The sequence below is a fragment of the Cervus canadensis genome, chromosome 17 (assembly GCF_019320065.1).
Source record: "Cervus canadensis isolate Bull #8, Minnesota chromosome 17, ASM1932006v1, whole genome shotgun sequence".
In the NCBI taxonomy this organism is placed as follows: domain Eukaryota; kingdom Metazoa; phylum Chordata; class Mammalia; order Artiodactyla; family Cervidae; genus Cervus; species Cervus canadensis.
The window spans coordinates 23,101,689-23,117,577 of NC_057402.1; the positions used below are offsets into that span (position 1 = coordinate 23,101,689).

Genomic DNA, 15,889 nt, shown 5'->3' on the forward strand with positions numbered 1-15,889 from the left:
CTTCTTCTGGAACTCCTATGATTCGAATGTTGGGGCGTTTCACAGTGTCCCAGAGGTCCCTGAGGTTGTCCTCATTTCTTTTGATCCTTTTTTCTTTTTTCCTCTCTGCTTCATTTATTTCCACCATTTTATCTTCTACCTCACTTATCCTATCTTCTGTCTCCGTTATTCTACTCTTGGTTCCCTCCAAAGTGTTTTTGATCTCATTCATTGCATTATTCATTTTTAATTGACTCTCTTTTATTTCTTCTAGGTCTTTATTAAACATTTCTTGCATCTTTTCAATCTTTGTCTCCAGGCTATTTATCTGTAACTCCATTTTGTTTTCAAGATTTTGGATCATTTTTATTATCATTATTCTAAATTCTTTTTCAGGTAGATTCCCTATCTCCTCCTCTTTTGTTTGACTTGGTGGGCATTTTTCATGTTCCTTTACCTGTTGGGTATTTCTTTGCCTTTTCATCTTGTTTAGATTACTGTGTCTGGAGTGGGCTTTCTGTATTCTGGAGGTCTGTGGTTCCTTTTTATCGTGGAGGATTTACCCCGTGGGTGGGGTTAGACGATTGGCTTGTCAAGGTTTCCTGGTTAGGGAAGCTTGCTCAGTGTTCTGGTGCGTGGAACTTGATTTCTTCTCTTTGGAGAGCAATGGAGTGCCCAGTAATGAGTTTTGAGATGGGTCTATGTGTTAGGTGTGACCTTGGGCAGCCTGTATGTTGACGTTCAGGGCTATGTTCCTGCGTTGCTGGAGAATTTGCGTGGTAAGTCTTGCTCTAAAACTTACTGGCTCTTGGGTGGTGGTTGGTTTCAGTGTAGGTATGGAGGCTTTTGGACGGTCACTTATTACTTAAAAGTTCCATGTAGTCAGGAGTTTTCTGGTGTTCTCAGGTTTTGGGCTTAAGTCTCCTGCCTCTGGATTTCAGTTTTATTCTTCCTGTAGTCTTAGGACTTCTCCAACTATACAGCACTGATAATAAAACTTCTAGGTTAATGGCGAAAAGATTCTCCCCCATTAGGGACACCCAGAGAGGTTCACAGAGTTACATGAAGAAGAGGAGAGGGAGAAGGGAGATAGAGATGAGCAGGAGGAGAAAAAGGGGGACTCAAGACAGATCTACGCAGTTGTCTGTTCCCAGAGTGTTCTCCGTAGCCCAGACACCTACAGAGATTCACAGAATTGGATTGGGAAGAGAAGGGGAAAGGAAGAAATAGAGGTGTTCTGAGGTAGAAAACAGAGTGTCAAGATTGGGAGAGAATAATCAACACACTCCTGAATAAAAATGGGAACTGAATTTCGGTTTAAAAATAGGGCTTCTCTTTTTTTTTTTTTTGGTAAGGTTATAGTGTATTGAAAATGAAAATTAGGTAGTAGTAGAGGAGTACTAGAGGACTTTAAAAGAAATAAGAGAAAAAGAAAAATAGAAAATAGAAGAGAAAAAGGAAAGAAAAAAAAAGAAAAAAAATTTTTTCCCTAATTAAAAAAATGATAAAAATCTATGAAAATGAAAGTTAAGGAGTAATGGGGGAGTAATAGGGAATTTTAAAGGAAAATAAAAGAGAAAAAATAAAAAATAAAATTTTTTTTTTTCTTACTTAAAAAAAAAGTAAAAATATATCTAGGAATTTCTCTGGAGCTGTTGCGGTCAGCGTGGGTTCCGCTCAGTTTCAGATAGCTCCTCAATCCAGCTTACACTTCTCGATATCTACAGGCCCCTTCCGGTGTAGTTGATGTTTTCTACAGGGATTTTAATCTGTTGCACCGGTCCCTTCTGAAGCGGTTCCCTTAGTTTATTTGGCTTCTGTTTGCCGGTCTCTTCAGAGTCTCATTTCCGCCCTGACACAGGCGGGCGGAGGTGGACTCTTATTCAGGTAGCTAGTTCCATCGCTCTGCAGGGAGGGGCTGGCGCTGCAGGGAGGGGCTGGCGCTGCAGGGAGGGGCTGGCGCTGCTTTCTGCGTCTGCGCTGCTCAGGCTCCCGGCCGCTCCATATGGAGCGCGCCCGGCGCTGCGCGCGGTTCCAGCCCTCGGGTGTTCCACAAAAGCGCGGAGCAAAAAGCTGCGCCTGCTCTCTGTGCCTTCCCCGTCAGAGCGGTCCAGGCAGACAGGGGCTTGATGGGCGCACTCTCCCCAGGTGCGGCGCGCCCACTCCCTTCCGCGGACCCAGTCTCAGTTTCCACTGGCGCCAGTCGGGTGCGTGCGCCCTCCGCGTCCCCAGCCCCAGTCCCCGCCCGCTCCCGTCGGGTGCCTGCGCCCTGTGTCTCGCCGCGGCCTTCCCCTCCCCCCTGCCTCCTGCGTCCGGCGGGGCTGGGCCGGTTCGCAGCCTGCGAGCTCTTCTCTGGACTTTCTCGGTCCCTTTGTTCTGCGAATGGCCAGCAGTGTGTTCCGGCCGGTTAATTTTCTCTCTCTCTTTTGCTGTCCCACAGTTCAAGTTGGCAACTCACAGAAGCTCCCTCCGATTGTCCTCAGGGCACTCAGGCCGGACCCTACCCCAAGCAATGCTGCCTAAGACTCCCTTCCCGGGATGGATCTCCGTCCTTAGCTCTTTTGTCTCACATTTTATCTTTTATATTTTGTCCTACCTCCTTTCGAAGACAATGGGCTGCTTTTCTGGGTGCCTGATGACCTCAGAAATTGTTTTGTGAAGTTTGCTCTGCGTTCAGTTATTCTTTTGATGAATTTGTAGGAGAGAAAGTGGTCTCCCCGTCCTACTCCTCCGCCATCTTGGCTCTAGGACTGTCCCAAGGATTCTAACTAACCATGTTGGCATGGTTAGTTTTGAGGAGATAAATTTCTGTATTCTCAACTTTACTAAAATTAATGTGTGAGAACCCTTCTACCAGTCTCTTGCCTCTGCTTTTGTTTTTCATCTTTGTTAAAGTATACCTCTCACTCACCTGAGGCCTACATTGCCCTCTAAAGTTTGGTACCCAAAAAAGAGAGAGTTCATTCTAGAGGGCATGTTCCTGAGAGAAAGTATCCTGAGAGAGTATCTACAATCGCAAAGCAGGGAATATTGGAAGGTGCTGCACTTTATGTCATGCTCGCAACCAATTCATGTCGAGGTTCCTGAACCAATTTGTCTGCCTTAATAATTATAACTGGGAAGTGAGGTGTTTGTCACAGATTTGAATTAGTATGTTTATTTAAATTGTAAAATGGTGAGGCAGACATGTTCTAACAGAAAATGAATTTGATGTGGTTGATTGATTTGTCATTAATAGCAGACATTTTATATATATTGAATCAGCAAAATTTGTGCTCTGAGATTTTGATGAATATACATATATATTCATCATATATTAAAGTTTTAATTCATATTTAAAATATGTATAAATGGAGGAACCTACTTTTTTAATTTTTATTTTTAATTTATTCATTGTTGGCCATGCTGTCTTCATTACTATATGTGGGCTTTCTCTAGTTGTGTCTAGTAGGGACTACTCTACATTGCTTTGAATGGGTTTATCATTGCAGTGGCTTCTCTTGCTGCGGAACTTGGGCTCTAGGCACGTGGGCTTCAGTAATTGTGATGTGAGGAGAAAATATATGTAAAGTACACATATATAACTATAGTATACTGGAAATTGGGCTTCCCATGTGGCTCAGTGTTAAAGAATCCACCTGTAAATCAGGAGATGTGGGTTCAGTCTGTGGGTTGGAAATATCCCCTGGAGATGGAAATGGCAACCCACTCCAGTATTCTTGCTTGAGAAATCCCATGGAAAAGGAGCTTTGCAGGCTACAGTCCATGGGGGTTGCAAAAGAGTCAGACATAACTTAGCAACTCTACACCACCACCACCAAGCAAATATTCATGGCAATTATATTACAAACGGGAGGGTTAAAGGACATAAAGTGACATAGGGTTTCTGTGTTTCACTCAAACTGGTAAAATGACAACATCAGTAGACTGTAATAAGGTATGTTTAATAAATAACCAGTAAGAAACATACAACAGAAGATACACTCAAAATGATAACTAAAATCGGAGTTCTAAAATATGTTCCAAGTAACCCATGGGAGATAGAAAAAATAAAACAGCAAATGTGCAGAGAACAAAAAAATAAAATGGTGAGATTATGCTCTAATATATCTGTCATTACAGGAAATATTAATGATCTAAATATAACAATTAAAATTGGCAGAGTCGGGACTTCCCTGGTGCTCCAATGGTTAAGAATCCACCTTCCAGTGCAGGAGAAGCAGGTTTGATCCCTGGTCAGGGATCCCATATATTGCAGGGCAACTAATAAGCCCATGCATGTGCTGCAGCTGCTGGGCCCACATGCTCTAAAGCCTGTACACCGCAACTTGAAAGAGAAGCCTTGAAACCACAGCAAAGAGCTAGCATGCCGCAATGAAAGATCCAGCATGCCGAAAGATCCCACGTGCTTCAGCTGAGACCCAAGGCGGCCAAATAAATAGATAATTTTTTTTTCCCAAAAATTGGCTGAGTGGATTAAAGAACATGACTCACTTATATGCATTGTAAAAGAAACTCACTTCAAGTATGATAATATAGGCTGGTAGAAAGTAAATGGACAGAAAAAATTATATTGTGCAAATCTTAAAGCCAGAGTGACTGAATTTATATTAGATAAGGTAGGCTTCAGAGCAGAGAAAATTATCAGAGATAAGGGACATTCTATAACAGTGATAAAAGGGTCAGTCCACTAAGAAGACTTAAAAATCCTAAATCTGTGTGCAGCAAACAACAGAACTGCAAAATAAGTGAAGCAGAGCTGATAGAACCGAAAGAAGAAATAGACAGTTTCACAATTATAAATGGAGACTTTACCCCTCTCTCAACAGCTGAGAGAAGTAGACAGAAAATCAGCGAGTATATAGAGGGTCTCAATACCACCAACAACCAATAGGACCTAATTAACATTTATATAAAACACCCCACCCAGCAATATCATATTTTCAGTGTCTAAGGAACATATACCAAGATAGACCATGTATGAACCATTAAAAGAAACTTCAGCACATTTTAAGGTGTTGAAATCATACAGTGTGTTCTCCAACTACAGTAGGATCAAATTTGAAATCATTAACAGAGAAATAATGGGGAAATCTTCAAACACTTGGAAAAGTTACATGCCATATAGTCCACTTACATAACATTCTTGAAATGACAGTTTTAGTAGTAAAGAACAAGTTAGCGATTGCCAGGCATTAAGAAGGAGGTGGGGTATGGGGAAAGTGGGTGTGGGTCATGTAACAGGGCAACACGGGGAATCCTTGTGGTGATGAAAATGTTGTCTCAGTCATATCAATATAAGTATCCTGGTTATAATATGGCTCCGCATTGGGGGAATCTGAGCAAAGAGTATGTAAGATCTCTTTCTATTATTTCTTAAAACTTTGTAGAATCTATAATTAATCTCCAGATAAAACATTTAATTAAGAAATAGAGATCTGCCCATGTTACAGAACTGTTTTATAGCAAGGAGCTCTAAACTTAGACTTTCTCCTTTATGTACTCAGAAAATTGACTTGAAAGTAAATAACTTTCTCACTAAAACGAAACAACAAAAATGTACACTTACAATATCATTTTTTTAACCTATCGGCAGAGGTCATACAGTTTTATAATATATTTGAGAGCGTATGAGGGAAACCCTCATGCAACTGTTGGTACAATCTACAGAGAGCAGTTTGGTAGTGGGTTTCAAAAATCAGAAATAGACATGTCCTTTGACTTACATTTCCACTTTTGATTGTTTGTCCTACAGATCTACTTTCACAAATGCAGCATGATATGTGTTCAGTGTTATCCACTGCAGCATTGACTGTAATAGCAAAAGATTGGGAAAGTCTAAATATCCTTCAAGTAGGGCACTAAATTATTGCACATCAAGGAAAGGGACTTCTGTGAAGTCATAAAAAGAAAAAGATGTTTTTTCTGGGCTATGATAGGTACTGATAATTAGGAAGCCAGCTTTGATGAATAAATATGTCACACCAAATTAATTATTTAATCAAAGTGACATTACTGTTTTTTGGTTTTTTTTTTCTAACTTTTCCCCAGATCATTTCCAGTCTTGATTTTTGCCACTTGGTTTTTACTCTCTGCCCTCCTTGGTGTCTCCCCCATAGCCTTTACAATTTAACACCTAGTAGCCTAACAAAAGATGTACAGTGCTCAGCAGTTGATTCCTTTGCTAATTAGTTCCTACTAATTAGAGATCCTCAGATACTTAAGATCTACCAGTGTATAGGATAGCTCTGACTAATAATTCTGGGACAAGCCATGGTTGGTAGTATGCAAAAGACTTCATTCCCCATATTTTTGCAAAGGGAGAGATTTGAGTCTTTTTCCATAGTGAGTTTGGTTTAGTTGATAAACATTATGTGTCTTTTCATTGCTTCTAGGTAAATCTTACAAACCATTGTGGTTTCATGGGAGGACTACAAAAAAATAAAAGCACTGGATTGACTACACCATATTTTGCTACCTCTACAGTTGAAGTAATATTTCATGTGTCAACAAGAATGCCTTCGGATTCTGATGACTCTTTGACCAAAAAAGTAAGTGCTAAGGAAAAAAGTGCTCAGAGTTAGAATCTTAGTAAAATATGTAAGCAAGTAATCTAAGTGATTAAGAGCTGTTTCTGAGTACTCTGTTCTTCACCTAGTACTGTCTTAAGAAACAGTATTGTTCCAGAATAAGCTGTTTTCCTTAATGATACGATTGAAGGTTATAGTCTTAAAAAAGCATTTGCCTTCAAGAAAATGGGCATTTCACAAATTGAAAAACTACTATATATATTCAGATTGGTGAAATTATAATTCACATCCCCACACAGAGATGGATATAACATTTATATTGATTGAGGGAAAGGGGAAAAAAATGAAAATTAAATTATTATAAAGCATTTAAAATGTGCTTTATAATAAATTTTAACTAAAATTAATATAGCAGATAAAATAAGTCTTAATTCTAGTAAAATTCTAAATTTTAAATTCTAAAATTCTAAATTTTACTGCCTTAGAATTTTTGGGAGGTATAGTGAAATGGTTTTAATGGCCCATGTCTTTTAAAACCTACACCACCATTTTGCTGTAGCTAATGCTAGCATTCAAAAATCATTCTAGTGACCACAGATCTACCCTGGAATAAAGTTGTGTGTGCTCAATCCATGTTTGGTGTTTTTAGGGAGAAACATATTTTTCAAGTGAAACCTTGTCCACCATTTCTTTTATCTTCTTTTTTTCCTATCCCTCAGTTTATTCAAAACCACTGTTGAATGTAACCTGCTTAATATGGTAGATCATTTACTCAATACTCTTATGTTACTTAATATCAGAGCTCGTCACAGTTCATTAGTAACCTATGAAAACAGTTTTATACTCTTTTGAAAAGGAACTTCAGAATTCCTCTCAAATACTTTATAAGATTGAATTAATACCCTTGATGTTTTTTATTTACATTTTAGAATACTGTTGGAAATTGCCTACTAAATGAGTAATGGTTAGAATAACTAATATATGGATGCTAATTAGATTGGAATGAATAGTAAAGGTATAGGTAATTGATGTGTAGGAAGTTAAGTATATTTAGTCACAGATTTTCTATAGACTATCTTAGCATATAGTTTTTAGTAATACAGAATGAGACATGAATACTGACAAGAAAATGGTAAAGAGTTGGGTTGGCATAAAACTTGAGTAAAACTTCAGTTAATCACTTTCTTCCATCTTCTCATTTTAAATCTGTATGAAAATAAGCCATACCCAAATTAGAGGCAATTATGGGTACAGTGCAAAAAGATAAATTATTGTAATCATTAGGAACTTGGCAGTGATCCTCATTTTCATGGAACCATGGATACAACTTTTAAACCCCAGAGCCGAGTCTAAAATTAATAGTATCGTCAATTGCAAACATAAGAGCAGAACAAAGTATATCACTTTTTGTTGATATTTTCTTAAAGAAACTTATGTAGGATATTTTTACTTCAATATATTAAACCTGATGGTTATAAGGTACTTGAAGTTGTATTTTTGCAACCTTTGTAGAAATGTCTTCAATTAAGACTTCTTATTTCCTTCATAACAGTCACAAAGGTCTTCCTTAATTATTTAAGAAGAAGCTGAGGATGTTTAACAATCCATTATCATAGCAAAATTAATTTTGGAAATGTGTTAACACCATTTAAGAATAGTTAAATGGTTGAGTTCTAACCCTAAATGGTGAAATTTTAAGTATTGGATATATTAGAGTATGTTGAGGGATTAAACCTTAAATACTAATAGTTTGCTTCATTTATATAAGTACAGAAATTTTTTATTGTGGTAAAATATGTATATAAAACATAAATTTACCATTTTAATCATTTTAATATGTACAGTTCTTTGTCATAGTGTGGCACAGCCATCACAAACATTCATTTCCAGAACTTCTCCATTTATTTCAAAATATTTTTTGACCTATGTGTTACTTAGAACTGTGCTGTTTAATTTCCAAGCATTTGGGGCTTTACCAGCTATCTTTTTGTTATTGATTTCTAGTTTAATTCCATTGTGGTCTAAGAGCAGACATCATATGATTTCTATTTTTTTTTAATTTGTTAAGGTGTGTTTTATGGCCCAAGTATAGTCTATCTGGTGAATGTTGTGTGCGAGTCTGGGAAGAATGTGTAATCTGCTATTGTTGAATGAAATAGTCTATAAATGTCAATTATATTCACTTGATTGATGAAGCTGTTAAGTTCAACTATATCCTTACCAATTTTCTGCCTGCTCAATCTCTCCTTTTCTGAGAGGGGTATTAAAGTCTCCAACTATAATAGTGGATTCTTCTGTTTTCCTTGCAGTGCTGTCAGTTTTTGACACCCTGTTGTTAGGTACATACACTTTAAGGATTGGTTATGTCTTCTTGGAATATTGACCTCTTTATCATTAGGTTATGCCCCTCTTTATCCCAGGTTATCTTCCTTGCTCTGAAGTGTGCTCTCTCTGAAATTAGTATAGCTACTCCTGCTTTCTTACTGGTGGTATCATTGTATATCTTTCTATATCTGTTTACTTTGAATCTGTATGTGTCTATATTTAAAGTTGATTTCTTGTAGACAACATATAGTTAGGGCTTTTTTTTTTTTTGGATCCACTCTGACAGTTTCTATGTATTCAAATCATTGACATTTAAAGTGATCATTAATATAATTGGACTAATATTTACCATATTTGTTATTATTTTCTACTTGTTACTCTTGCTCTTTGTTTTTGTATTTTACATCTTTTTCCTGCCATTTGTGGTTTTAACAGTATTTTACGATTCGATTTTCTCTCGTTTCTTAGCATATCATTTGTGCTTTTTTTAAAGAATTGTTTTCCAGTTCTTGCCCTAGAGTTTGTACTATTCATCTATAACTAAAGTCCTCTTTCAAATAACACATAGTGCTTCACTGAAAGTACCTATATGCCCAGTTTTTCCCTCCTATCCCTTGTGTCGTTGCTATCATTCATTCCACTTTTACTTAACCATGTATATGGATGAGTGTGTTAGGTACTCAGTTGTGTCCTACTCTTCACAACCCCATGACTGCAGCCCGCTGCTCCTCTGTCCATGGAATTGTCCAGGCAAGAACACTGAAGTGGGTTGCCATTCCCTTTGCCAGGGGATCTTCTTGAACCAGGGATCGAACCCAGGTCCCCTGCACTGCGGCAGATCCTTCACTGTCTGAGCCACCAGGGAAGCTCTTACATACATAAGCATACATTGTCAAATACATTGTTGCCATTTATTACCTTAAACAGTGATGTGTTAGATCAATTAAGAATAAGAAAAATAAGTTTTTATTTTGCCTTCAATTATTGATTCTTTGATGCTTTTCCTTTCTGCATGCAAATCCAAATTTCTATCGTATATCATTTCCCTTCTCTCTGAAAAGGTATTTCTTATAAGGCAGGTCTGCTGGCAACAAATTCCCTCAGTTTTTGTTGTCTGAGAATGTCTTTATTCTCCTTTACTTGTGAAGGATAATTTCACAGGGTATAGAATTCTAGATTAGTAGTTTTTTTCTCTCAGCCCTTTAAATATTGTACTCTAGTCTTCCTCCTTTCATTTCTTAGGAGAAGTCAGATGTAATTTTTAATCTTTGCTTCTCCATAGGTAAGATGTTTTTTCCCCCTTCCAGCTTCTCCCAAGACCTTTTCATCTGATTTTCTGAGGTTTGAATGTGATATGCTTAGATGTAGTTTGGGGGCCTTTTATCCTGCTTAGTGTTCTCTGAGCTTCCTGGATTTGTTATCTGGTGTCTGACATTAATTTGGGGCAGTTCTCAATCCTATTGCTTCTGTTTATGTCTTTCCTCCTATACATAAATGTCACACTTTTTGTGGTTATCTCACAGTTCTTAGATATTGGGAGGTTTTTTCAGATTTTTTTTTTTCTCTTTGCTTTTCAGTCTCAGAAATTTCTGTTGTTATATCCTCAAGCTCAGAGATTCTTTCTTCAGCCATGTCCAGTTTACTAATGAGCCCATCAGAGGCTTTCCTCATTTTACTCACATTGTTCTTTTTTTTTTTTTTTTTCCTCCTAAAGCTTTTTATTTTTTTTTTTTAATTTTTTTTTATTATTATTATTATTTTTTTTTCCCAGTGGGTTTTGTCATACATTGATATGAATCAGCCATGGATTTACATGTATTCCCCATCCCGATCCCCCCTCCCACCTCCCTCTCCACCCGATTCCTCTGGGTCTTCCCAGTGCACCAGGCCGGAGCACTTGTCTCATGCATCCCACCTGGGCTGGTGATCTGTTTCACCATAGATAGTATACATGCTGTTCTTTTGAAATATCCCACCCTCACATTCTCCCACAGAGTTCAAAAGTCTGTTCTGTATTTCTGTGTCTCTTTTTCTGTTTTGCATATAGGGTTATCGTTATCACCTTTCTAAATTCCATATATATGTGTTAGTATGCTGTAATGTTCTTTATCTTTCTGGCTTACTTCACTCTGTATAATGGGCTCCAGCTTCATCCATCTCATTAGGACTGGTTCAAATGAATTCTTTTTACTGGCTGAGTAATATTCCATGGTGTATATGTACCACAGCTTCCTTATCCATTCATCTGCTGATGGGCATCTAGGTTGCTTCCATGTCCTGGCTATTATAAACAGTGCTGCGATGAACATTGGGGTGCACGTGTCTCTTTCAGATCTGGTTTCCTCAGTGTGTATGCCCAGAAGTGGGATTGCTGGGTCATATGGCAGTTCTGTTTCCAGTTTTTTAAGAAATCTCCACACTGTTTTCCATAGCGGCTGTACTAGTTTGCATTCCCACCAACAGTGTAAGAGGGTTCCCTTTTCTCCACACCCTCTCCAGCATTTATTGCTTGTAGACTCACATTGTTCTTTTTTATCTCTAACATCTTTTTTTTTCTGAGAATGTCCATCTCTCTGCTTACATTATCCATCTGTTCTTGGATGTTGTTTATTTTTTCCATTAGTGCCCTTAGCATATTAATCATAGTTGTAATTCCCCCATCCCTGCCATTTCTTACTCTGGTTCTGATCTTCATTCTTTCACTCTTATTTACAGTGAGTCTCCAGCAGTTTGTCAACAACAACTCGGGTTTTCCTGCTCTGGCACTGGTTCCTGCAGAGGTTTCTGCTCTGTTAAATTGTTTTATTCGTCATATTTGCCTATCCAATTTTGGGACAGCAGTTTTCCCTATGACCTCACTTCTCTGATCCAAGAGGAGTACTGTAGTTGATTTTTCAGTTGTTCAGCTTTTTACTTGTTGCTAGGACAGAGTGACAACTTCTGTTCTCCTTGCTTGCTAGGCTGGAAACTGGAAATCTCCGAACGTTATCCTCCCAAACAGAACTCTATATCCATTAACAATAACTCTACATTACCACCTACACCCAGCCCCTAGTAACCTCTAATTTGCTTTCTTTCTCTTTTAATTTTCCAATTCTAGATATCTTATATAAGTAGGAATCATATAGTATTTGTCCTTTTGTGCCTGATTTCATTTAGCATAATGTTTTCAAGCTTCATTGATGGTGAAACATGTCAGAATTTCATCCTTTCTATGACTGAATAGTATCCCACGATATGTATATGCATTTTGTTTGTCCATATATCTATTGATGTTTCTACTTTTTAGCTATTGTGAATAATGCTGCTTTGAACATTGTCATGCAGGTATTTGTTTGAGTTCCTATTTTCCGTTCTTTTAGGTGTATAGACTTAGGAGTGGAATTGCTGGGTAACATGGAAATTACATGTTTGGCCTTCTAAGGAATTGTCCAACTGTTTTCCAAACTGACTGCCATTTAACATTTCCACTAGCCAATGCACAAAAGTTCCAGTTTTTCCACATCCTTGCCATTACTTGTTATCAACTATCCTAATAGGTGCAGAGTGTTATAATGTCTGTGGTTTTGACTTGCATTTCCCTTTTGAATAATGATGTGCATCTTTTCATGTGCTTTATTGGCCATATGTATATCTTCTTTGGAGAAATGTCCATTCAGCTCTTCCACCCATTTTTTAAATTAGGTTGCTTGTAATTTTCTGGTTATGTTGTTGGAGTTCTTTATATATTGTAGATGTTACTGTCTTATCAGATATATGACTAGCAAATACTTTCTCCCATTTTGTGGGTTGTCTTTTCACTCTCTTGATAGTGTCCTTTGATGCACATAAGTTTTATTTTGATGGAGTTCAGTTTATCTATGTTCTCTTTTGTTGCTTCTGAATCAATTCAAGAATTCATTGCCAGATCCTATGTCGTGAATATTTTCCCATGTGTTTTCTTCTAAGAATGTTTTAATTTTTGCTTTTATGTTTATGTTTTGGATCCATTTTTAGTTATTTTTTTGTGTAGAGTATGAGATAAAAGTCTGACTTCATTCCTTTATATGTGGCTATTCATTTGTTGCACTAATGTTTGTTTAAAAGATTATGCATTCCTTTAGTGAGTGGTCTTGGCACCCATGTCAAAAATCAATTGGTCATCTGTGTAAAACTTTACTTTTGATCTCCCTATTCTATTCCATTGGTCTGAATGTCCTTTTGCTTTAATTAAATGTTTTAATTATTGTAGCTTTGTAGTAAGTTTTGAAATCAAGTAATATGAATTCTACAACTTCATTCTTTTTCAAGATTATTTTTATTATTCATAGTCACCTGAGATTCCGTATGAATTTTAAGATTGGTTTTTCTATTTCTGTGATAAACTTTGTTGGGGTTTCAGTAGGATTACACTGACTCTTTGAATCACTTTAATAGTCATTTTAATAATATTAAGCCTTTCAATCCATGAATATGGGAAATGTTTCCATTTTTTTATGTAGTCTTTCATATTTTTTCAGCAATATTTTGTGGATTTTCAACATACATCTTTCTCCTTAAATTTATGCTAATATTTTATTCTTTTAATGTGTTAAAAATTGAATTGTTTTTACAGTTTCCTTTTCTGTTAAAAATGCCACTGACTTTTGTGTGTTAATTTGTATTTGTTGAATTCATATATTAGTTCTAACAGATATTATTATAGAATCAGGGTTTTCTGTATATAAGATTGTGTTTTTTCAGTGTCTCTAAAGAAACAATTCCTTGGTCCACAGTTTGGCTGACACAACACCCTAGACAAAAATTTTGGTTTTTTTCTCCTTTTAAGTTAATTATAAATGAGAAGTTGTATATTTTAACAATTTACCAAGTGGAATAGGACAGGTGTTTTTTTACTTAGTGGGTTTTTTTTTTCCCAAATTATTAAAAAAAAGAATGCAGGCAGATACATGGCACAATTTCCCAGTTGTTTAGTACTGAAATGTAAAAAGTATTGTAACTTTTTTTTTTTGTATTGTAACTTTTAAAAATACAGGGGACTTCCATAGTGGTCCAGTGGTTAAGACTCTGCACTTCCAATGCAGGGGCACAGGTTCAATTCCTGGTCAGGGAACTAAGATCTCACATGTTGTGTGGTGCCACCAGGATAAATATATAAATAGGTAGGTAGGTAGGTAGAAAAAAAATAAAAATGTAAGCAAATATTTATCATATTAAAATTTATAATGCAAGCATGCTATTATGTTAGTTGCTAAAGTAACTATACCTGTTTTATTGAAGAAAATTATCCTGGCTAGATAGGCTTTTTTAACCTAAAGCATTTTAGGAGTGAGTTTGTTGTAGTGAAAAATCTTAAAAATATCACTTCTTTCACATATAAAAACAAAATACCATATAAAAACAAAACCTGTCAAAATTATAAACAGTAAACAATATGTAATAAAGTGCTATCATTTTGGAAGGTATAGTTCTCTTGTTTTCTCCAGTGGTAATTTAAGTAATCTGAAACAAAGTCTACTCTATCAAGGTGGGACTAAATTGATGCAATATTTCACTTAATTCAGTAGAGATGAAAAATTTACCCCATTTCATAATTCAGTATGAATTATTCTAAATGTTCTTTTCATAGATATCAAAAAAGCTTAATATTTATTGCTCTCTATATGAGGCTTCTTTTTACCTATTTTCTCTGCTCAGTGCTCTTCAGAATCCTAGTATGTAAGATTTTTCTAAGTAACAAGCTTATATTTTAGCTCTATTATAGTATCAGTTTCTTTTTAATAAAAGGTTAAATGCTTAAACTTCATCATGGAAACTAGTTGTCTTATACCAGTTCTCCTTAATAAAAAAATCACTTTCTGTATTGGTATTTTTTCTCCTGAATTTAATAAATTCCACATTAGTGGTAATAAGTTGAGGCCTAGAACATGTGTCCTATTACAAATGAACAATTGGATATCATTAGGTTGTCCCCCTTTGCTTTGTACATATATCTTTAGGTGTGTTAATCCATTCAGTAGACACATTAATGAGCACTGGTTGAAGTGTAATATTGAAGGAAGTAAGGCTTGTTGACCTCAGCATGGAGTTTAATACCTCTAATTAAATTAGATAGTCGACAGTCAGTATAAAGAAATAGCTGTGCCTCTGGCAAGGTAGAATTATTTATGACTCTGGTTCTTTGTTTTAAACTTGATAGGAGAAAATCATTTATATCTATTTTATAGAAACTAATTTTAGTTTTTACTTTTGTTTAAGCTATCATGTGGTAGTTCTGTAAATTATTTTTAAGCATTTTATGTTCTTAGAATTAGAGGTAAATATCTTTGGTAAATAGAGGTAAATAAGTGTAGCCGTTTATTTCTTGTCAAGAAAGGCTTTTTCAAGGATCAAAATGATAGTAACAGAATTTTTACAACATGGACTAATTATACTTTCTTTTTTTTTAACAAATTAACCAAGCAGTCTAACAAAGTAGTCTCTCTTAGAAATATTACACCATCATATTAAGAATCCTGATGTAACTCTAGTCCAACCTTCTATTCTGTAAATTATCTCTACCTGAGGAAGATTGACAGAAAATGGTTAAAAATAATTTCCACTTAACTGAGTTTATTCACCCCTAAAAATCAAAAGTGCTGCAAGCATTGGTATAAAGTGTTCACAGGAGCTTGTCTCATTTCCTCTGTCTCCTTGTTCTAGCCACTTGCTGATACTCTGCTTCATAGGTAGCTGAATCACCCTTTTAGGAGTTTGATGAAGATCAAGTTGAGATAATTGTAACCTACTTAGTTGGACTCTCTAGCCTATCTTTCATTTCCTGGACCCCCCAAAAGAGGGGAAAGAGCACTTTATTTAAGTCAGTTCCCTCTGAAACACTGTTAGTATCTTGGACAGCAGTTCGTTTTCTGTTTTGAAATTTGGTCACAATAGTTTCACAAGTAAATGAGCTGTATAGAACTGCTTGGTCTGATTTTAACTTCAAATCCATTTTTCTGGATTTTATCTAGAAATAGAATTAACATACTTCATTTTCCAAAGAACTATATTCTAGTATAGTCTGGAAAATGAAAAAC

At 36.2% G+C, this 15,889-nt stretch overlaps 1 protein-coding gene across 9 annotated transcripts in view; it reads left to right on the top strand.

Moving 5' to 3' along the window:
• Window positions 1-15,889, top strand: part of RALGAPA1 (Ral GTPase activating protein catalytic subunit alpha 1) — a 212,502-nt gene that overhangs the window by 160,579 nt on the left and 36,034 nt on the right. For all 9 annotated transcript variants that reach the window (XM_043489272.1, XM_043489274.1, XM_043489277.1 and 6 more), the window contains one exon: window positions 6,375-6,530. In XM_043489272.1, coding sequence (XP_043345207.1) covers window positions 6,375-6,530 — 156 coding nt within the window. The remainder of the gene's footprint in view (window positions 1-6,374; window positions 6,531-15,889) is intronic.